The 22,870-nt window shown below is 42.7% G+C and overlaps 1 protein-coding gene across 1 annotated transcript in view; it reads left to right on the top strand.

The window, feature by feature from the left end:
- Positions 1-2,824: 2,824 nt before the first annotated feature.
- The window catches only part of LOC110514354 (DNA-binding protein SATB2), a 53,910-nt gene continuing 33,864 nt past the window's right edge, over positions 2,825-22,870 (top strand). The window contains exons 1-3 of the mRNA XM_090242274.1: positions 2,825-3,080; positions 18,105-18,320; positions 20,462-20,659. Coding sequence (XP_090098400.1) covers positions 18,149-18,320; positions 20,462-20,659 — 370 coding nt within the window. The 5' untranslated portion in view covers positions 2,825-3,080; positions 18,105-18,148. The remainder of the gene's footprint in view (positions 3,081-18,104; positions 18,321-20,461; positions 20,660-22,870) is intronic.

Below are 22,870 nucleotides of genomic sequence, written 5' to 3'. Positions count from 1 at the left end.
CTGACCGTATGGTAGACCTATAACTACTGACTGTATGGTAGACCTATAACTACTGACCGTATGGTAGACCTTTAATACTGACCGTATGGTAGACCTTTAATACTGACCGTATGGTAGACCTATAACTACTGACTGTATGGTAGACCTATAACTACTGACCGTATGGTAGACCTTTAATACTGACCGTATGGTAGACCTTTAATACTGACCGTATGGTAGACCTTTAATACTGACTGTATGGTAGACCTATAACTACTGACCGTATGGTAGACCTTTAATACTGACCGTATGGTAGACCTTTAATACTGACCGTATGGTAGACCTATAACTACTGACTGTATGGTAGACCTTTAACTACTGGCCGTATGGTAGACCTTTAACTACTGGCCGTATGGTAGACCTTTAACTACTGGCCGTATGGTAGACCTTTAACTACTGGCCGTATGGTAGACCTATAACTACTGACTGTATGGTAGACCTTTAACTACTGGCCGTATGGTAGACCTATAACTACTGACTGTATGGTAGACCTATAACTACTGACCGTATGGTAGACCTTTAACTACTGACTGTATGGTAGACCTATAACTACTGACCGTATGGTAGACCTTTAATACTGACCGTATGGTAGACCTTTAATACTGACCGTATGGTAGACCTATAACTACTGACTGTATGGTAGACCTATAACTACTGACCGTATGGTAGACCTTTAATACTGACCGTATGGTAGACCTTTAATACTGACCGTATGGTAGACCTATAACTACTGACTGTATGGTAGACCTATAACTACTGACCGTATGGTAGACCTTTAATACTGACCGTATGGTAGACCTTTAATACTGACCGTATGGTAGACCTTTAATACTGACTGTATGGTAGACCTATAACTACTGACCGTATGGTAGACCTTTAATACTGACCGTATGGTAGACCTTTAATACTGACCGTATGGTAGACCTATAACTACTGACTGTATGGTAGACCTATAACTACTGACCGTATGGTAGACCTTTAACTACTGACTGTATGGTAGACCTATAACTACTGACCGTATGGTAGACCTTTAATACTGACCGTATGGTAGACCTTTAATACTGACCGTATGGTAGACCTATAACTACTGACTGTATGGTAGACCTATAACTACTGACCGTATGGTAGACCTTTAATACTGACCGTATGGTAGACCTACCGTGGTAGACTGTAATTCATTGCTGCATGTTTGGTATTTTGATTGATATGTTGGCTTGGATGTTTTATTGACATGCAATTTTGTTGACTAAAAAACGTGTTATGCCCCTGACAAAAAGTGGAATATTTCATAACAACGTGAACAACGTTATAATGAAATATTATTTAAACTTACAAGTCAAAGGAAAATAATATATGTCATGCACTCACAGAAACTATAGGCCATTAGGCCTAGTTACAGAATACCTGTGGCCGCGACCAATTTACTACAGTCATTTAATATGCCACCAACACAGAGGGAATGTTCGTTTGAACAGACGTTATGTACGCCGATGCCTAACACCTTATATATAGACTATCTGGGTATCAGTTGTAAGCCTATAAACGTGTTGGCAATCAGAACGCTGTTTTTATAGTCGATTAACAAAATATTTTTAACACATGGCGTTTATGTAGGCCCTGGGTCTGTCTTGTGAAAATGTTACACTATTTTATCAGGCTATGCAGCATAGAATATGCCTATACCCTATACATGTGAATTAAGTATATTATAGTTTGTGTGTGTGTGTGTGTGTGTGTGTGTGTGTGTGTGTGTGTGTGTGTGTGTGTGTGTGTGTGTGTGTGTGTGTGTGTGTGTGTGTGTGTGTGTGTGTGTGTGTGTGTGTGTGTGTGTGGTGAGAATCCATGAGATACATTCTCTCGATTACACTAATTTACTAATTGCTCGCGCATCTTTTTTCCTCAACAAGATTAGAAAAACATTTTATCTGACTCGGGTTAGTTAACAGGAAGTAAGTGAAACTAACATTACATTTACGACACTCATTTGATTGCTATAGTCTTGATATAGGATTTGATTTTAATTATGTTAGTCATTTCATCTTAAATACTGCATGAGTTTTAAGCATATATATTGCACGTCGAGGAGGACATTATAACGCGGTTACGCACAAGTCAAACGATATCAATCTTTGTTCTGTTTAAATACCAGAACATTCAGGTTAAGCGTTTGACTGTAGTCTACATAATGTGTCAGAATGATCTCTTGAAAGTTCACAATTGAGAGGAGACAGATTGCTCCCCGATATTGTGATCGATCGGCCAGTGTCAATCGTTGCCCTTCCAGATATGTTTGGGTTACCTGCTCAAAAGGGAGGAGCTGAATTTTGATTAGCATGAAAGCCGTCCATGTGCAACGTTACAAAGGCCAATGACTGATGTTGCCTGGATACACAGTATAATAGCTTCTGATCCTTCCTCCTTTATATCGTTATAGCATCTGATACCTACTCTCTCGCACCCTGTCAAACGAAGTCTCCGTTACCTCCCTCTCTCGTATCATCTATAGCATAACCAACGGTCCGATATGTGGTTACCTTGCTGCTTCCACTATTCGTTGAGCCCATCTATGGCTCCGGTAGTAAAGGCAAAGTAAAAACATTCTAACTTCATATCCTCTGCAAAGCAAGGAATCAATGAACAATCGTGGAATCTTGAGTTGTGCTGCCTGTCGTCCATCCCCTCGAGCGCATTATAGGCGGTTCAATCTAGGAGCTCCGACAGTGAGGTCTCTCTCTCTCTCTCTCTCTCTCTCTCTCTCTCTCTCTCTCTCCACCCCCTTCACACACAAACAAACACGCAAGCAAGCACACAGAGCGTATTTCCTGTATCTGCCGTATCTATCGTCCTCTCGCTTGCGCTCTGTCAAGCTGCTTTGCTGTCACACTCAAGTAGAGCGCGGAGAAGAACCATCGAGCTCCGAGTGACGGATATCCGACTTCTGCTCCCCGAAACACCCCCCAGTCCAGTCCTGGATTCAATACTTATCATCAATGGACAGAGCTTTCTACCCAACCAGGCGAGGTACAGACACCACGTAAACAGTGAGTACAACCTGTTCACATACACTTTTTTATTATGAGCCCCGTCTTTTCAGCCAGCTTGAGACTACTTTACCAACATTACAAATACAAATAAAAGTATTAGGTGTCAGTTTATAACAGTGATAATAACAACAATGGTCCAAGGCCAAATTCTAATAGTAATAGTAATATTTTAAAGGATAAAAATGCTATGAATTAATGATCGTTAATATTAGGCCCAATACAATGTACATTTAATGAATGTATCAACAATGTTCTGGTCGCGCGTCTAGCCTGAATAATTGTCTATTAAAAATAATAGCCTAAATGGGTGAAGAATAAAAATTATGAGCAAGGTGTCAATGTTTTTGGCGATAATTTAGCGTAAATAATGCTCTATCATTAGGTTACCATATAATAACTATTATTAGCTATGATAATAATATTTGGTTTGGATTATATTATCTCATATTTAGATGTTTCATTGCAGCCTAACACTTTTAGATTTCAGATAAAAATAAATGTCGATTATACATTCCACATTAACAATAAAGTGTATCAACAGCTTTACTACTGACAATTATTATAATTATAATCATTATTATACTTTTATAATTCTACTTGAGGAGTGTGCACGTTCTGATTAAATCATTACGCAAAACAAAAGGCGAGCTCACTGTGTTGACTGCAAAATACACTTAGCACGGGTTAGTATCAGGTAGCGCCTGTATCAATTTGCAATTTTCCATGCGAATTCATTTAGGACAATTTATCACATTGCGTAGCTAGCTATCCGACATGCATTATCTTAGAGAAATTAGTTTCGTTTTGGAGTTTGAAAATGTAGTGCTACTGACTTATTGCTCTTCTTTTAGAGTTTTATTTCAACTTTTAATTTATACAAGTAAAAGGCGTAGTGTCCCGAGTCAAACCATTGGCTATAGGTCTAGCCTATAGACCTACTTTTTGATTGATACGTTGACGTTTCAATACTTTTCCATGTGTATATTCTCAACAGCATTTAAATGTTTTATCGGAAACACGTCACGGGTCAAATTCAGGAATTTTAGCGCGTTTGAATGTTCATATGTTGAAGACAAACGAATGAGCAACCGGACTGAGCAAGGTGTCTTGCACCATAAGGTGAATAAATAATCACCCTACCCTGCATAAATGTCTACAACCTTTCATTTAAAAAAATGTCAGCTAAAATGTAACATTTATAAGCTGGCCTAATGAGTGGACAGGGCAATTTTTTTTGCTCAAACGTTTTTACAGCGAGAGAAAGAGCAGCGTTGCTCTCAGCAAGACGAAGCCTTTTGTCCCCAAAAATGTCAACAGCAGTCATTTAGTGGTTCCATCAAAATGCCGGTTTCATTTGGATACACTTGGTTTCACTGCAGTATGCCAAGTGGAGAGAAAAAAGTTGTTCCTACAGCTTTCTGTCCATTTCTCTCTCCCAAAATAAAAAACTTCAGGTCTTGACTATTTAAAAAAATGACTGAATGAAATGCCCCCTTACCATTTTCCTATTTTAACGTTGTTTGATCCTATGTAATACAGTACATGCAAAAGCTAGGCCTCTTACCATGGGCGTGTCTCCCTCATTAAGCATACAGTTAAATGGTTCATTCAAGTAAAATCCTATTCTTATTCATCGCATGCTTCATAAACAATAGGTGTAAACTAACAGTGAAATGCTTAAGGCCCTTCCCAACAACGCAGAGAACAAAAAAATAGACAAATGATAGAAAAGTAAAAGATGTAATAAGACTGTAAGTAATAATACATTCACAATGCGTAATGATAACTTCAGTGCATTCGGAAGGTATTCAGACCCCTTGATTTTTCCACGTTTTGTTACATTACAGCCTTATTCTAAAGTGGATTAAATTGTTTCCCCCCCCCCTCATCAATCTACACACACTACCTACCACATGATGACAAAACAAAAACAGGGTTTTGTACATTTTTGCAAATGTACAAAAAACTACAGTGCATTTGTACATTTTTGCAAATGTACAAAAAAAAAACAACGGAAATATGACATTTATATAAATATTCAGACCCTTTACTCAGTACTTTGTTGAAGCACCTTTGGCAGCGATTACAGCCTTGAGTTGTCTTGGATATGATGCTACAAGCTTGGCACAGCTATTTTCAGGTCTCCCCAGAGATGTTCGATCGGGTTTAAGTCCAGGCTCTGGATGGGCCACTCAAGAACATCAGGGACTCCTGCGTTGTCACTCCCGCGTTGTCTTGGCTGTGTGCTTAGAGTTTTTGTGCTTAGAAGTCCTGAGCACTCTGGAGCAGGTTTTCATCAAGGATCTCTTTGTACTTTGCTCCGTTCATCTTTGCCTTGATCCTGACTAGTCTCCCAGTCCCTGCCGCTGAAAAACATCCCCACAGCATGATGCTGCCAGCACCATTTAAAAACATTTTTTTAAGCTTTATTTAACTAGGCAAGTCAGTTTAAGAAAAAAATCTTATTTTCAATGACGGCCTAGGAACAGTGGGTTAACTGCCTGTTCAGGGGTAGAACGACAGATTTGTACCTTGTCAACTCGGGGATTTGAACTAGCAACCTTTCAGTTATGTTGTCCAACACTCTAACCACTAGGCTACCCTGCCGCCCCACCATGCTTCACCGTAGGGATGGTACCAGGTTTCCTCGAGAATTGACACTTGGCATCCAGGCCAAACAGTTTAATCTTGGTTTCATCAGACCATGGTCTGAGAGTCCTTTAGGTGCCTTTTGGCCTACTCCGAGCGGGCTGTCAGGCTGTCATGTGCCTTTTACTGAGGAGTGGCTTCCGTCTGGCCACTCTAACATAAATGCCTGATTGGTGGAGTGCTGCAGAGATGGTTGTCCTTCTGGAAGGTTCTCCCATCTCCACAGAGGAACTCTGGAGCTCTGTCAGAGTGACCATCGGGTTCTTGGTCACCTCCCTGACCAAGGCCCTTCTCCCCCGATTTCTCAGTTTGGCGGGGCTGCCGGCTCTAGGAAGAGTCTTGGTGCTTCCAAACTTCTTCAATTTAAGAATGATGGAGGCCACAGTGTTCTTGGGGATCTTCAATGCTGCAGACATCTTTTGGTACCCTTCCCCAGATGTGTGTCTTTACACAATCCTGTCTCAGAGCTCTACAGCCAATTCCTTCCACCTTATGGCTTGGTTTTTGCTCTGACATGCACTGTCAACTGTGGGGCCTTATATAGACAGGTGTGTGCCTTTCCAAATCATGTTCAATCAATTGAATGTTCCACAGGTGGACTCCAATCAAGTTGTAGAAACATCTCAAGGATGATCAATGGAAACAGGATGCACCTGAGCTCAATTTCGAGTGTCATGGCAAAGGGTCTGAATACTTCTGTAAATAAGGTATTTCTGGTTTTAATAAATTAGCAAAAATGAGCAAAAACCTGTTTTTACTTTGTCATTATGGGTATTGCGTGTAGACTGATGAGAAAAATGTTTTGTTTAATCAATTTTAGAATAAGGCTGTTACGTAACAAAATGTGGAAAAAGGAAATGGGTCGGAATACTTTCTGAATGCACAGTATACACAAGAGGTTGTTGTTCTGGCACCACACTGCCAGGTCTCTGAACTCCTCCCTATAGGCTGTCTCATCGTCGTTGGTAATCAGGCCTACCACCGTCATGTTGTCGGCAAACTTAATGATGGTGTTGGAGTCATGCGCGGCCACGTAGTCATGGGCGAACAGAGTAAATGAGGGGACTAAGCACCCACCCCTGAGGGCCCCTGTGTTGAGGGTCAGTGTGGCGGATGTGCTGTTGCCTACCCTCACCGACTCTGGGCAGCCCGTCAGGAAGTCCAGTTTCAGAAGGAGGTGTTCTGTGCCAGGGCCCTTAGCTTTGTGATGAGCTTGGAGGGCACTATGGTGTTGAACGCTGAGCTGTAGTCAACAACAGCATTCTTACATGGGTGTTCCTCTTGTCCAGGTGGGAAAGGGTAGTGTAAGAGTGCAATAGAGATTGTATCATCTGGGGCCTCCCAAGTGGGGCTGCGGTCTAAGGCACTGCTAGAGGTGTCACCACAGACCTGGGTTCGATCCCAGGCCTTGATCGGGAGTCCCATAGTGCAGCGTACAATTGGCCACGGGGGCTTTACTTAACTAATTTCACTCTAGCAACTTTTTGTGGCAGGCCGGGCACCTGCAGGCTGACCTTGGTCGTCGGTTGAATGGTGTTTCCTCCGACACATTGGTGCGGCTGGTTTTAGCGTTAAGCGGGCGGGTGTTAAGAAGCGCGGTTTGGTGGGACATGTTTCGGAGGACACTCGACCTTCGCCTCTGGAGCCCGTTGGGGAGTTGCAGAGATGAGACAAGATCAAAATTGGGGTGAAAAAAAGGCACAAAAAAATGACATTGCGTCATCCGTGGATCTGTTGGGGAAGTATATGAATTGGAATGGGTCCAGGGTGAGTGTGATTATGGTGTTGATGTGAGCCATGACCAACCTTTCAAAGCATTTCATGAATACAGATGTGAGTGCTTTGGGGCGATAGTCATTTAGACAGGTTACCTTGGCATTTTTGGGCACAGGGACTATGGTGGGCTGCTTGAAACATGTAGGTATTACAGACTGGTTCAGGGGGAGGTTCAAAATGTCAGTGACAACACTTGCCAGCTGATCAGTGCACGCTCGGAGTACATGTCTTGGTAATCCGTCTGGCCCTGCGGCCTTTTGAATGTTAACCTGTTTAAAGGTCTTGCTCACATCGGTTACGGAGAGCATTACCACTGAACAGCTGGTGCTCTAATGCATGGTTCAGTGTTGCTTGCCTCGAAGCGAACATAGAAGGCATATAGCTCGTCTGGTATGCTCGTGTCACTGGGCAGCTTGCAGCTGGGTTTCCCTTTGTAATCTGGGATAGTTTGCTAGCTCTGCCATATACAACGAGTGCCAGAGCTAGCATAGTACTGTACAATTCGATCTTAGTCCTGTATTGACACTTTGCCAGTGTGATGGTTCGTCGGAGATCGTAGCGGGATTTCTTGTAAGCGTCCGGATTAGTGTCCCACTCCTTGAAAGCGGCGCTCTAGCCTTTAGCTCAGTGTGGATGTTGGCTGTAATCCATGGCTTCTGGTTGGGATAAACTTATTAATGAAGCTGATGACTGGTGTGGTAAAATCCTGAATGTTATCGGATGAATCCCAGAACATATTCCAGTCTGTACAAGTGAAACAGTCCTGTGGTTTAGCATCCGCTTTATCGGGCCACTTCACACTGGTACTTCCTGTTTGAGTTTTTACTTGTAAGCATGAAACAGTAGGATAGAGTTATGGTCAGATTTGCCAAATGGAGAAAGAGGGAGAGTCTTGTATGCATTTCTGTGTTTTGAGTAAAGGTGATCTATAATTTTGTCAACCCTAGTTGTACAGGTGACATGCTGGTAGAAATGAGGTAAAACAGATTTCAGTTTCCCTGCATTAAAATGACCGGCCACTAGGAGCGCCGCTTCTGAATGTGCATTTTCTTGTTTGCTTATGGCGCTATACAGCTCGTTGAGTGTGGTCTTAGTGCCAGCATCGGTTTGGGGCGGTAAATAGACAGCTATGAAAAAATATAGATGAAAACTCTCTTGGGAAATAGTGTGGTTTACAGCTTATTCTGAGGTATTTTAACTCAGGCGAGAAAAAACTCAAGACTTCCTGAACATTAGAGATCGCACACCATCTGTTGTTAACACAGGGACACAGGCAGAAGCTTGTAGTTTTCAGAATGAATGTGCATGGGTGGACAGTAGGCCTAGTTAATAAAAACATGCTTTGGTGTGGTAGGTTTGATTCAATTCCATCAATTGGCTCCATGTTTGAGTTAAAGTTTGAGTTGAAACAAAACAAGTTATCAAACTAGCATTGAAAGGTATTTTGAAGAGAAAATAATTGAACGGTACTTTAATAAAATATGGCAAATGTGTTCACAGTGAATGGTATGACTGTGTGTTACTATGTTGACCCTGTGGTGTCTAGTACATTTGGCATCCATGTGAGTGTAAGTGTAGTATACTCTAGTGAGTGTAGTATACTGTAGTGTGTAGTATACTGTAGTGAGTGTAGTATACTGTAGTGAGTGTAGTATACTCTAGTGAGTGTATTATACTGTAGTGAGTGTAGTATACTGTAATGAGTGTAGTATACTGTAGTGAGTGTAGTATACTGTAGTGAGTGTAGTATACTCTAGTGAGTGTAGTATACTGTAATGAGTGTAGTATACTGTAGTGAGTGTAGTATGCTCTAGTGAGTGTAGTATACTGTAATGAGTGTAGTATACTATAGTGAGTGTAGGACACTGCAATTAGTGTAGTATACTGTAGTGAGTGTAGTATACTGTAATGAGTGTAGTATACTGTAGTGAGTGTAGGACACTGTAATTAGTGTAGTATACTGTAGTGAGTGTAGTATACTGTAGTGAGTGTAGTATACTGTAGTGAGTGTAGTATACTCTAGTGAGTGTAGTATACTGTAGTGAGTGTAGTATACTGTAGTGAGTGTAGTATACTCTAGTGAGTGTAGTATGATCTAGTGAGTGTAGTATACTGTAATGAGTGTAGGACACTGTAATTAGTGTAGTATACTGTAGTGAGTGTAGTATACTGTAATGAGTGTAGTATACTGTAGTGAGTGTAGTATGCTCTAGTGAGTGTAGTATACTGTAATGAGTGTAGTATACTGTAGTGAGTGTAGTTGCTCCAGTGTGTGTAGTATACTGTAGTGAGTGTAGTTGCTCCAGTGTGTGTAGTATACTGCAGTGAGTGTAGTTGCTCCAGTGTGTGTAGTATACTGTAGTGAGTGTAGTTTCTCCAGTGTGTGTAGTATACTGTAGTGAGTGTAGTTGCTCCAGTGTGTGTAGTATACTGCAGTGAGTGTAGTTGCTCCAGTGTGTGTAGTATACTGTAGTGAGTGTAGTTTCTCCAGTGTGTGTAGTATACTGTAGTGAGTGTAGCTGCTCCAGTGTGTGTAGTATACTGTAGTGAGTGTAGTTGCTCCAGCATGTGTAGTATACTGTAGTGAGTGTAGTTGCTGCAGTGTGTGTAATATACTGCAGTGAGTGTAGTTGCTTCAGTGTGTGGTCTCTATGTGTCTGTACAGTCTCCCAGTGTTGTATGCTTGAAGTGGTTTCTGTGTGTCTGTATGTGTATGTTTATATTGAGAATGCATGGCCTTCATGAGGCCAGGGTCAGAGTAGAAGTCTGGTTCAAACCGGAACCTTTTTGTGACGGGAGCAGTTCATTTTTTAAACATTTTTAATACGATATTGTCGAGGTGGCATCAGATTAGAGGCATGGCTTATTTGAGGCGTGGCTTCCAGATTTTTTGGTCACTTGTTAGCATAAATATCATTCCTGTTCATCATGTTCATTTTGTACACAGCAAATTATAATGTTCCTTGAATATTTATGCATGTTACATATTCTAATATAATAATAATATTAACATTGCTGATTACATACAGTAATAAAGTGGCAACTATTCCAACTTTGGAATTTGCATAGGCTCTTGAGAAAGTCATACACCTGGTTTAGCCTCATTGAAGCTACAAAACGGTTAGTGTTCAACCTTAACATGTGACGGCAATGCAACAGAACCGATGAACAGCAATGACATTTACTCTAGCGGGGACCATAAAATATCTATCTTAAAGCCACGCCCCTACTAAGCCACACCTCCACTACAGGGTGTCATTAAAGGGTCCTCCAAGAACCCCTCAACTAACCGAAGGTGCAAATATGAAGCATTGACTAGAAATGGTTCCTTGGAGGATTTCCAACTTTCCTCAAGTCACTGATTCTAAGAGTGTACAGCATAATCTTTATTATTGTTATTATTTTTTATTTTTTATTGTTATTATTATTACTAATAATATTGTTATTGTTATTATCATCATTATTATTATTATTGTTGTTATTATCATTATCGTTATTATTGTTATTATCATTATCGTTGTTATTATCATCATTATCGTTGTTATTATTATTGTCATTATCATTATTGTTATTCTTATTATTGTTATTATTTATTTATTTTATTTAACCTTTATTTAACCAGGAAGGGCTCGTTGAAATTTAAAATCTCTTTTTCAAAAGTGTCCTGGCCAAGATAGGCTGCACCAAGTCATTACAAAAATTACAGACAAACAACATGAAAAACTACAAGTAATATAGTAAAAACCATAGAGTTCACAAGAGTATAACAAAATCAAAAACAGCAAATTAAAAACATTGACAGGTCAGGGAATCAGTCTCAAGATCATTCATCAGTGATTTAAAAATAACAAAAGTTCTTCCAGTTTAAAAGTATTTTGTAAGGCGTTCCAAGACGATGGTGCAGAGTACATAAAAGCCCTTTTACCAAATTCAGTTGGGACATTTGGAACAGTTAGCAGGATAAAGTCCAGCGAACGAAGAGAGTTCCCACCACATTTCTGAAGAATAAAAATGCCCAAATAAAAAGGTAGTAAACCCAAAATTGCTATGTAAATAAAAGTATACCAGTGAATGAGCCTACGAGTGACTAGAGAAGGCCAGCCAACCCTGGTATACAAAGTGCAGTGGTGCGTAAGGGTTTTGGAGTTTAAAATAAATCTCAAAGTGCCATGGTAAAGAGTGTCAATTGATCTCAATTGTTATTGTTATTATCATTATTGTTATTACCATTATTGTTATTATTATTATTGTTATTATTATTATTGTTATTATTATTATTATTATTGTTATTATTATTATTATTATTGTTATTATTATTATCATTATTGTTATTGTTATTATTGTTATTGTTATTATTATTATCATTATTATCTTTAATAACAACAAGAAGAGGAAGGAACAACACCTAATAGACACTTGCAAATAAGAAATAGAAACATATATCATGTTAAATCTTTTAAAACCCCTTTTCTATATGGGTTCTATACCGAGTAGCTGTAAACAGTCTCAGAGAGTATGTTGACGGCGTTGATATACGAAGAGATGGACTGTCAACTCCGTCAAGCCTAATGCGTTGTGAACGTTCCATCATCCTCTGAGCTCTTGGAAAATTCAGACATAATTCTCTCAATGAGGGGTTTGTATACAGCAACTCTTTTGTACAGGACTTTTTTGTTTGGTTACTCAGCCCCTGGATGCATTCCGAATGGCACCCTATACCCTAGTATAGTGTACTATGTATGCTCTGGTCAAACCTAGTGTACTAGGTTTGACCAGAGCATACATAGGGAATAGAGTGCCATTTGTGACAGCCCTTGTTCTGGTCTAGTCGTGTGGATTAAAGCTGGAGGGCACTGCTGTGTGATGTCATCAGATGTTATCAGGAGGAGATCTCATGTACTGAGAGACATCCATCCATTCAATCAGCCTGACAACTGGTCACTGGACACACTCACAGGACTGGTGTGATGAGAGGCGAAGTGAAGAGCTGTGAACACTAAAGTGTGTGTCTGTGTGTGTGTGTGTGTGTGTGTGTGTGTGTGTGTGTGCGTGCGTGCGTGCGTGCGTGTGTGCGTGTGCGTGTGTGTGTGTGTGTCAGAGAAAGAGAGAGACCTATGTTGGCAGAGGTAGAGGACACCCAACACATATCCTTCCCCTTCATACATGTCTGGTAATAATTTCTCCCTGTTAATGACTCTGGGTGCAGAGATGACGGGGGGCGGGGCGGAGGGGAGGTGTTTAATCCTGTGCCTGTCTTTCCCAAATCCCATGTAGACGTGTTTATCAGAAGCAGATCTGCAATGCTCGGGGGGGATGGAGTGTTTAGTCAATAGCTGTTAAGATTTATAAGCTTTTAATTACACAATGCTCTCCAGTCAGGCCTAGCTCTCCCATAATATCTGGTCTCATAGCATGATGTCTGGTGGCTGGACCAGAGAGGGAGAGCAGGGATCTGGTCCCATAGCATGATGTCTGGTTCTGGACCAGAGAGGGAGAGACCAGGGATCTGGTCCCATAGCATGATGTCTGGTGGCTGGACCAGAGAGGGAGAGACCAGGGATCTGGTCCCATAGCATGATGTCTGGTTCTGGACCAGAGCGGGAGAGACCAGGGATCTGGTCCCATAGCATGATGTCTGGTGGCTGGACCAGAGAGGGAGAGACCAGGGATCTGGTCCCATAGAATGATGTCTGGTGGCTGGACCAGAGAGGGAGAGACCCGGGGGGAGGTCTGTGGTTCTGGACCAGAGAGGGAGAGACCCGGGGGGAGGTCTGTGGTTCTGGACCAGAGAGGGAGAGACCCGGGGGGGAGGTCTGTGGTTCTGGACCAGAGAGGGAGAGACCGGGGGGGGGGGGGGGGGAACTGTACAGTTCAGGTCAACATGATAGTGTGCTGCCTCAGATCACCCAGGTCCCTATGATACAGTGCCTTGCGAAAGTATTCGGCCCCCTTGAACTTTGCGACCTTTTGCCACATTTCAGGCTTCAAACATAAAGATATAAAACTGTATTTTTTTGTGAAGAATCAACAACAAGTGGGACACAATCATGAAGTGGAACGACATTTATTGGATATTTCAAACATTTTTAACAAATCAAAAACTGAAAAATTGGGCGTGCAAAATTATTCAGCCCCTTTACTTTCAGTGCAGCAAACTCTCTCCAGAAGTTCAGTGAGGATCTCTGAATGATCCAATGTTGACCTAAATTACTAATGATGATAAATACAATCCACCTGTGTGTAATCAAGTCTCCGTATAAATGCACCTGCACTGTGATAGTCTCAGAGGTCCGTTAAAAGCGCAGAGAGCATCATGAAGAACAAGGAACACACCAGGCAGGTCCGAGATACTGTTGTGAAGAAGTTTAAAGCCGGATTTGGATACAAAAAGATTTCCCAAGCTTTAAACATCCCAAGGAGCACTGTGCAAGCGATAATATTGAAATGGAAGGAGTATCAGACCACTGCAAATCTACCAAGACCTGGCCGTCCCTCTAAACTTTCAGCTCATACAAGGAGAAGACTGATCAGAGATGCAGCCAAGAGGCCCATGATCACTCTGGATGAACTGCAGAGATCTACAGCTGAGGTGGGAGACTCTGTCCATAGGACAACAATCAGTCGTATATTGCACAAATCTGGCCTTTATGGAAGAGTGGCAAGAAGAAAGCCATTTCTTAAAGATATCCATAAAAAGTGTCGTTTAAAGTTTGCCACAAGCCACCTGGGAGACACACCAAACATGTGGAAGAAGGTGCTCTGGTCAGATGAAACCAAAATGGAACTTTTTGGCAACAATGCAAAACGTTATGTTTGGCGTAAAAGCAACACAGCTGAACACACCATCCCCACTGTCAAACATGGTGGTGGCAGCATCATGGTTTGGGCCTGCTTTTCTTCAGAAGGGACAGGGAAGATGGTTAAAATTGATGGGAAGATGGATGGAACCAAATACAGGAACATTCTGGAAGAAAACCTGATGGAGTCTGCAAAAGACCTGAGACTGGGACGGAGATTTGTCTTCCAACAAGACAATGATCCAAAACATAAAGCAAAATCTCCAATGGAATGGTTCAAAAATAAACATATCCAGGTGTTAGAATGGCCAAGTCAAAGTCCAGACCTGAATCCAATCGAGAATCTGTGGAAAGAACTGAAAACTGCTGTTCACAAATCCTCTCCATCCAACCTCACTGAGCTCGAGCTGTTTTGCAAGAAGGAATGGGAAAAAATGTCAGTCTCTCGATGTGCAAAACTGATAGAGACATACCCCAAGCGACTTACAGCTGTAATCGCAGCAAAAGGTGGCGCTACAAAGTATTAACTTTAGGGGGCTGAATAATTTTGCACGCCCAATTTTTCAGTTTTTGATTTGTTAAAAAAGTTTGAAATATCCAATAAATGTCGTTCCACTTCATGATTGTGTCCCACTTGTTGTTGATTCTTCACAAAAAAATACAGTTTTATATCTTTATGTTTGAAGCCTGAAATGTGGCAAAAGGTCGCAAAGTTCAAGGGGGCCGAATACTTTTGCAAGGCACTGTATGTTGTGGATGGATCCCCTCACTGTCAGGCCTAGGATGCCTCAGCTATGCAGTCCTATGGGAAAGAAAGAAAGTGACTGGTCTTTCCAGTTAAACAGAGGGAGAGGCAGCTCCAGTTCTTCCGTATTACAATATTCTGAGTTTGTGTTGGAAGGCTCTTTTTAAAGGCTGTTATTAATTTGGCATGTGCGTTTTATTGTCATCATGTGCTGCTTTTAGGCCAGAATGGGTTAATTATCATGCCAGGGGAAACCACAGATTGTGAAACAAACACATCAGATTGCATGACAGATAGCCCCTTTACGTCTAGAGGGTGGTGGCAGACTGCAGTTCGAACCCATGTCTCCTGCACACCATGAGACTGTGTTAGCCCGCTGAGCTGAAGCCAGATATGCAGCAGACTGCTCCTGCTTCTATAATAGTTGTGTGACAGTCTGGGGGTTCAAACCCGATTGTCCTGCCAGCCACAAGACTGTGTTAGCCCGGTGAGCTAAAGTCAGACAGCCAATGGAAGTCGGCAGATCTCAGACACGGTTCCTCCAGGTTCCAAAACACCTCCGTCCGCTAGAGGCAGCAGTTACTTTACCTCAGAAGTTCTTGCCTTGGAGCGAAGACGGTTGCTCATTAATTGGGAACCTTTATGTCTCGAAAGTAGTGCGTCAAGTTATAGCCTGTTGTTATAAACAACTTTGCCTGAAAAGCCAACTATCACCCCCTAGATTAGTGGCATAGCCTTTTGATCAAACCGTAGACCTGGCTATACATACTGTATCATCTCTGGCGACAGACAGGGAGGCAGGTAGCCTCGTGGTTAGAGTGTTGGGCCAGTCACTGAAAAGTTGTTGGTTCAAATCCCAGAGGTGAAAAAAAATCATCTGATGATGTGCCCCTGAGCAAGGCACATATCCCGGATTGCTCCTGTAAATCACTCCGGATAAGAGTGTCTGCTAAATGACAAAAAATTACATTGACAGGCCTACCTAGCATGAGATTTGGTTGTGTAGATGACTGAGATGTAAATTGACAGGCCTACCTAGCATGGGATTTGGCTGTGTAGATGACTGAGATGTAAATTGACAGGCCTACCTAGCATGAGATTTGGTTGTGTAGATGACTGAGATGTAAATTGACAGGCCTACCTAGCATGGGATTTGGCTGTGTAGATGACTGAGATGTAAATTGACAGGCCTACCTAGCATGAGATTTGGCTGTGTAGATGACTGAGATGTAAATTGACAGTCCTACCTAGCATGAGATTTGGTTGTGTAGATGACTGAGATGTAAATTGACAGGCCTACCTAGCATGAGATTTGGCTGTGTAGATGACTGAGATGTAAATTGACAGGCCTACCTAGCATGAGATTTGGTTGTGTAGATGACTGAGATGTAAATTGACAGGCCTACCTAGCATGAGATTTGGTTGTGTAGATGACTGAGATGTAAATTGACAGGCCTACCTAGCATGAGATTTGCTGTGTAGATGACTGAGATGTAAATTGACAGGCCTACCTAGCATGAGATTTGGTTGTGTAGAAGACTATAGAGTCTGATAGCAGTCAGTAATATTATTTACAGTAAAGAGCCTGGTGATTTCCACCAGATGCTGGGTTGCTGTTTGTTTGTTGTGGTCTGCTTTTTCTGCTCTCGTCATCTGTAAATAAAAAGTAATGTCTTCAGTATGGGAGGGTTGATGGGTACAGGGAGGAAATGACCACAGCACTCACGCCTCCAACACAGCACTCACGCCTCCAACACAACATAAACGTATGAAGCGGTCATCTCCGTGTGATGAGTTTGATACAAAAGAAGGGTTTCATTTCAAAATGCTATTTATCTTTTTTCAGAAATGTTGAGAAATTAGCTTTTATTGTTGAAAGAAATGATGAAACAGATTGGTGTTTTTTCACTATCTCATATCGGCATGGGGTTGTTCAACAACAGACATGTATTTGTTTTAAATCTATCACTTGATGGTTTCATTTCAGAGAGACAAATAATGAACTCGTTTTGCTAAATGCTACAATATCCACCTGACTCTCAGAGGTCGTACTACTGATTTTACAGTGAAATGTAACCTTTTCTTTTACCTTTGTGACATTAATATATTGTTTTACAATAATAATTAAACACAGTCATGTGATCTGTATGTAAAACATTTACATTTGACATTTTAGTCATTTAGCATATGCTCTTATCCAGAGTGACAGTAAGTAAGGGGCATTCATCTTAAGACAGCTAGGTGACACAACCACATACAGTATCACAGTCAAATGAACAGGAAACAAACATTCCATTCCAGCTAAACAACAGATATATAGCACAATGGAAGCAATGGAATCATCCCAAAAGTGCAAATACATTGACCCAATGCCTCTGTCTCTTTTCAAACGCTCAACATATCTGAAAGAAAACAGATAGTATTTATTACCCTGATCTGATTTGAAGGAGTCTCCACAATGTCAACACCAGTAAGATGTAGATAGTTGCCTGTAGACTCTTACTAGATAAACTAAGTTTAGCAGAGGGTACACTGATCCTAGTTCAGTGCCTATGTTGAAGGGTAACTTCGTCCTAAAGAACAAATGCCTCCTCTATTTTCTTTTCCCTCTCGCTCGCTCCCTCTCTCTCTCTCTCTCTCTCTCTCTCTCTCCCTCTCTTTCTCTTCTCTCTCTCTCACTCTCTCTGTCTCTCTCTCTCTCTCTCTGTCTCTCTCTCTCTCTCTCTCTCTGTCTCTGTCTCTGTCTCTGTCTCTCTCTCTCTCTCTCTCTCTCTCTCTCTCCCTCTCTCTCTGTCTCTCTCTCTGTCTCTCTCTCTCTGTCTCTCTCTCTCTCACTCTCTCTGTCTCGCTCGCTCGCTCTCTCTCCCTCTCTTTCTCTTCTCTCTCTCTCACTCTCTCTGTCTCGCTCTCTCTCTCCCTCTCTTTCTCTTCTCTCTCTCTCACTCACTCTGTCTCGCTCTCTCTCTCTCTCCCTCTCTTTCTCTTCTCTCTCTCTCACTCTCTCTGTCTCACTCGCTCTCTCTGTCTCGCTCTCTCTCTCTCTCCTGTCTGCAGGTCCGTACGCTCTGTTGGGAGTCCCTCCTGGAAGTTGGAGGGGGATGGAGCGTGGTGGTACTGAGAGCCCCTGTCTGCGGGACAGTCCCGAGCAGAGAGGGGACAGCCCGGACACCTGCGCCCCGCCGCCGGGCAAGATGAGCCGTCTGGAGGGCAACGGGAGCCCCACGGGTCCACACACGCGCCTCAACGGCACCCCGTTACGGCCCCTTGGAGGTAGGGGAACACACAGAGGAACAAATACACAAGCAGACACACACACACACACAGTCTTGCACAGCTAACCTTGTGGGGACATACAATTCAGTACCATTCAAAGTCCTATTTTCCCTAACCCTTAACCCTAACCCTAACCCTTAACCCTAACCCTAACCCTTAACACTAACCCTTAACCCTAACCCTTAACACTAACCCTTAACCCTAACCCTAACCCTTAACCCTAACCATAAACCTAATTCTAACCCTTAACCCTAACCCTAACACTAACCCTTAACCCTAACCCTAACATTACCATAAACCTAATTCTAACCTTAACCCTAAACCTAATTCTAACCTTAACCCTAACCATAAACCTAATTCTAACCTTAACCCTAACACTAATTCTAACCCTAAACCTAATTCTATCCTTAACCCTAACACTAATTCTAACCCTAACCCTAACCCTAAACCTAATTCTAACCTTAACCCTAAACCCCCCAGAAATAGCATTTTACCTTGTGGGGACCAAACAAAATGTCTCCAGTTGGTCAAATACTAGTTAAACACGTCCACTCACACACAGACACACAGACACACGGACAGTCAGAGAGAGAGACACATGTTTCCCTTACACAGATCCACAAAGATTTATTTCGAAAACAAACCCGATTTTGATAAACTCCCATATCTACTGGGTGAAATACCACAGTGTTCCATCACAGCAGCAAGACGTGTGACCTGTTGCCACAAGATAAGGTCAACCAGTGAAGAACAAACACCATTTTAAATACAACCCATATTTATGCTTATTTATTTTCCCTTTTGTACTTTAACCATTTGCACATCATTACAACACATCGTTACATAATATGACATTTGTAATGTCTTTATTCTTTTGAAACTTCTGTCAGTGTAATGTTTACTGTTATTTTCTGTTGTTTATTTCACTTTTGTATATTATCTACCTCACTTGCTTTGGCAATGTTAACACATTTCCCATGCTAATGAAGCCCCTTGAATTGAATTGAATTGAATTGAGAGAGACAGAGTGAGAAAGAGAGAGAGAGAGAGACAGAAAGAGAGACAGAGACAGAGAGAGAGACAGAGACAGAGAGAGAGAGAGAGACAGAGAGACAGAAACAGAGAGAGATTGAGATAAGAGTGAGACAGACAGACAGACAGACAGACAGACAGACAGACAGACAGACAGACAGACAGACAGACAGACAGACAGAGGAGAGAAGAGGAGAGAAGAGAAGAGAAGAGAAGAGAAGGATTCCTCCTCATAGCCATGGCTTTCTGCTAGTGTTAATGAGGGAGCTGTCTTTGAACTGGGGGAAATCAGCCTCTCTGTTTAAAACCACAGCATGGCGGTGTGGAATGGGCCACACATGATATCCTAACACTATAGTCCAGAGAGCAGTTTATACATAGTGTATGTTCACTTGTAGGGACATACACACACACTTCCACTCCCTAGCTGAGTTATTGGGATATAGCGTGCCTGATGAGACTTGGTTTCCTGGAGTTCATTTGTCGTTGTGCTGTCAGTAGCTTGATTGATTCCTCCAAATTACTACTCCTTAAGGATTAGCTGAGTATGATGGAGGGTTTCAGGCTTGGAAAAGTCACAGTTTCATGACTAATGCAAATTATGAAATTATTCACTGGTCTCTTTTTCTATCTGTGAAAAACGTCAGAATGATGTCCTTAATTTGTTATGAGTGGTTCAGAAAATGACTTTATGCAAGACATTGATATGTGCTGTGTGTGAGTGCTTAGCAGTTAAGAGCGTTGGGACAATAACCGAAAGGTCACTGGTTCAAATCCCAGAGTAGACCAAGTGATGAATCTGTCGATGTGCTCTTCAGCAAGGCACTTAGCCCTAATTGCTCTGGATAAGTGTCTGCTAAATGATGGTAAGTTAGTGAGTAATAACTGAGCTAATCTTCTAGCCCTCCCTCTGTGTTCATATCAAGCCCAGGTTGTACTGGATTCATCATTTCTGTCTTACTGTAATGGAGAAGGTTGTTTAATGTCACTCAGTCCTCTCTTTCTCTCCCCTCCTCGCTCTCTCTCGCTCTCCCCCCTCCTCCTCTCTCTCTCTCTCTCTCTCTCTCTCTCTCTCTCTCTCTCTCTCTCTCTCTCTCTCTCTCCAGGTCTGATGATCCCTGTGTACTGTGTAGTGGAGCAGGCAAATGGGGTCGTGTCTGGGGGTGTGGTCTCTGACAGGGATGGGCGTGGTGACAGACTTGCTGAGTTTGTATTGGTTCGTAAGGACATCCTCTTCACCCAGCTGGTGGAGACAGCCCTCGTGGCCCTGGGCTACTCCCACAACTCAGCCGTGCAGGCGAGAGGTGAGTTAGATAGGACAGGAGTGTGTGTATGTGGTGTATGTGTGTAGGTGTATGTGTTTGGGTAGGTGTGTGTGTGTGTGTGTGTGTGGGTAGGGGTGTGTGTGTGGGGGGGGGGGGGGGTAGGTGTGTGTGTGTGTGGGGGGGTAGGTGTATGTGTGTGTTTGGGTAGGTGTGTGCCTGTGAGAGGGTCAGAGGGTCAGAGAATGATCCTTTCTGAAAGAGCTGATCACAAACCATCTTTTAAATGTTTGCCGTCATGTGTTTATCACTCAATCTGCTACTGGCAATATTACTAAACACACTTCATTTTGTAATTCAGTGATGAGAAACTATGATACTTGGTCGTGTAATCTGGAACAAAAGGAACGCAATTGACATGTGACCTAAAGCAAGAAAGGTCACACCGAGGCTGCTTCCAACCCTCCACAATAGTAAAACAGTCACACCGAGGCTGCTTCCAACCCTCCACAACAGTAAAACAGTCACACCGAGGCTGCTTCCAACCCTCCACAACAGTAAAACAGTCACACCGAGGCTGCTTCCCAACCCTCCACAACAGTAAAACAGTCACACCGAGGCTGCTTCCAACCCTCCACAACAGTAAAACAGTCACACCGAGGCTGCTTCCAACCCTCCACAACAGTAAAACAGTCACACCGAGGCTGCTTCCAACCCTCCACAACAGTAAAACAGTCACACCGAGGCTGCTTCCAACCCTCCACAACAGTAAAACAGTCACACCGAGGCTGTTTCCAACCCTCCACAACAGTAAAACAGTCACACCGAGGCTGCTTCCAACCCTCCACAACAGTAAAACAGTCACACCGAGGCTGTTTCCAACAGTAAAACAGTCACACCGAGGCTGCTTCCAACCCTCCACAACAGTAAAACAGTCACACCGAGGCTGCTTCCAACCCTCCACAACAGTAAAACAGTCACACCGAGGCTGTTTCCAACAGTAAAACAGTCACACCGAGGCTGCTTCCAACCCTCCACAACAGTAAAACAGTCACACCGAGGCTGTTTCCAACAGTAAAACAGTCACACTGAGGCTGCTTCCAACCCTCCACAACAGTAAAACAGTCACACCGAGGCTGTTTCCAACAGTAAAACAGTCACACCGAGGCTGTTTCCAACAGTAAAACAGTCACACCGAGGCTGCTTCCAACCCTCCACAACAGTAAAACAGTCACACCGAGGCTGCTTCCAACCCTCCACAACAGTAAAACAGTCACACCGAGGCTGCTTCCAACCCTCCACAACAGTAAAACAGTCACACCGAGGCTGTTTCCAACAGTAAAACAGTCACACCGAGGCTGTTTCCAACAGTAAAACAGTCACACCGAGGCTGCTTCCAACCCTCCACAACAGTAAAACAGTCACACCGAGGCTGCTTCCAACCCTCCACAACAGTAAAACAGTCACACTGAGGCTGTTTCCAACAGTAAAACAGTCACACCGAGGCTGCTTCCAACCCTCCACAACAGTAAAACAGTCACACCGAGGCTGCTTCCAACCCTCCACAACAGTAAAACAGTCACACCGAGGCTGTTTCCAACAGTAAAACAGTCACACCGAGGCTGTTTCCAACAGTAAAACAGTCACACCGAGGCTGTTTCCAACAGTAAAACAGTCACACCGAGACTGTTTCCAACAGTAAAACAGTCACACCGAGACTGTTTCCAACAGTAAAACAGACACACCGAGGCTGTTTCCAACAGTAAAACAGTCACACCGAGGCTGTTTCCAACAGTAAAACAGTCACACCGAGGCTGTTTCCAACAGTAAAACAGTCAAACTGAGGCTGTTTCCAACAGTAAAACAGTCACACCGAGGCTGCTTCCAACCCTCCACAACAGTAAAACAGTCACACCGAGGCTGTTTCCAACAGTAAAACAGTCACACCGAGGCTGTTTCCAACAGTAAAACAGTCACACCGAGACTGTTTCCAACAGTAAAACAGTCACACCGAGGCTGTTTCCAACAGTAAAACAGTCACACCGAGACTGTTTCCAACAGTAAAACAGTCACACCGAGGCTGTTTCCAACCCTCCACAACAGTAAAACAGTCACACCGAGACTGTTTCCAACAGTAAAACAGTCACACCGAGACTGTTTCCAACAGTAAAACAGTCACACCGATGCTGTTTCCAACCCTCCACAACAGTAAAACAGTCACACCGAGGCTGTTTCCAACAGTAAAACAGTCAC

Source organism: Oncorhynchus mykiss, chromosome 7 (genome assembly GCF_057628025.1).
Source record: "Oncorhynchus mykiss isolate SJ-2025 chromosome 7, ASM5762802v1, whole genome shotgun sequence".
In the NCBI taxonomy this organism is placed as follows: Eukaryota; Metazoa; Chordata; class Actinopteri; order Salmoniformes; family Salmonidae; genus Oncorhynchus; species Oncorhynchus mykiss.
This window is presented reverse-complemented; position numbering and strand designations above follow the sequence as displayed.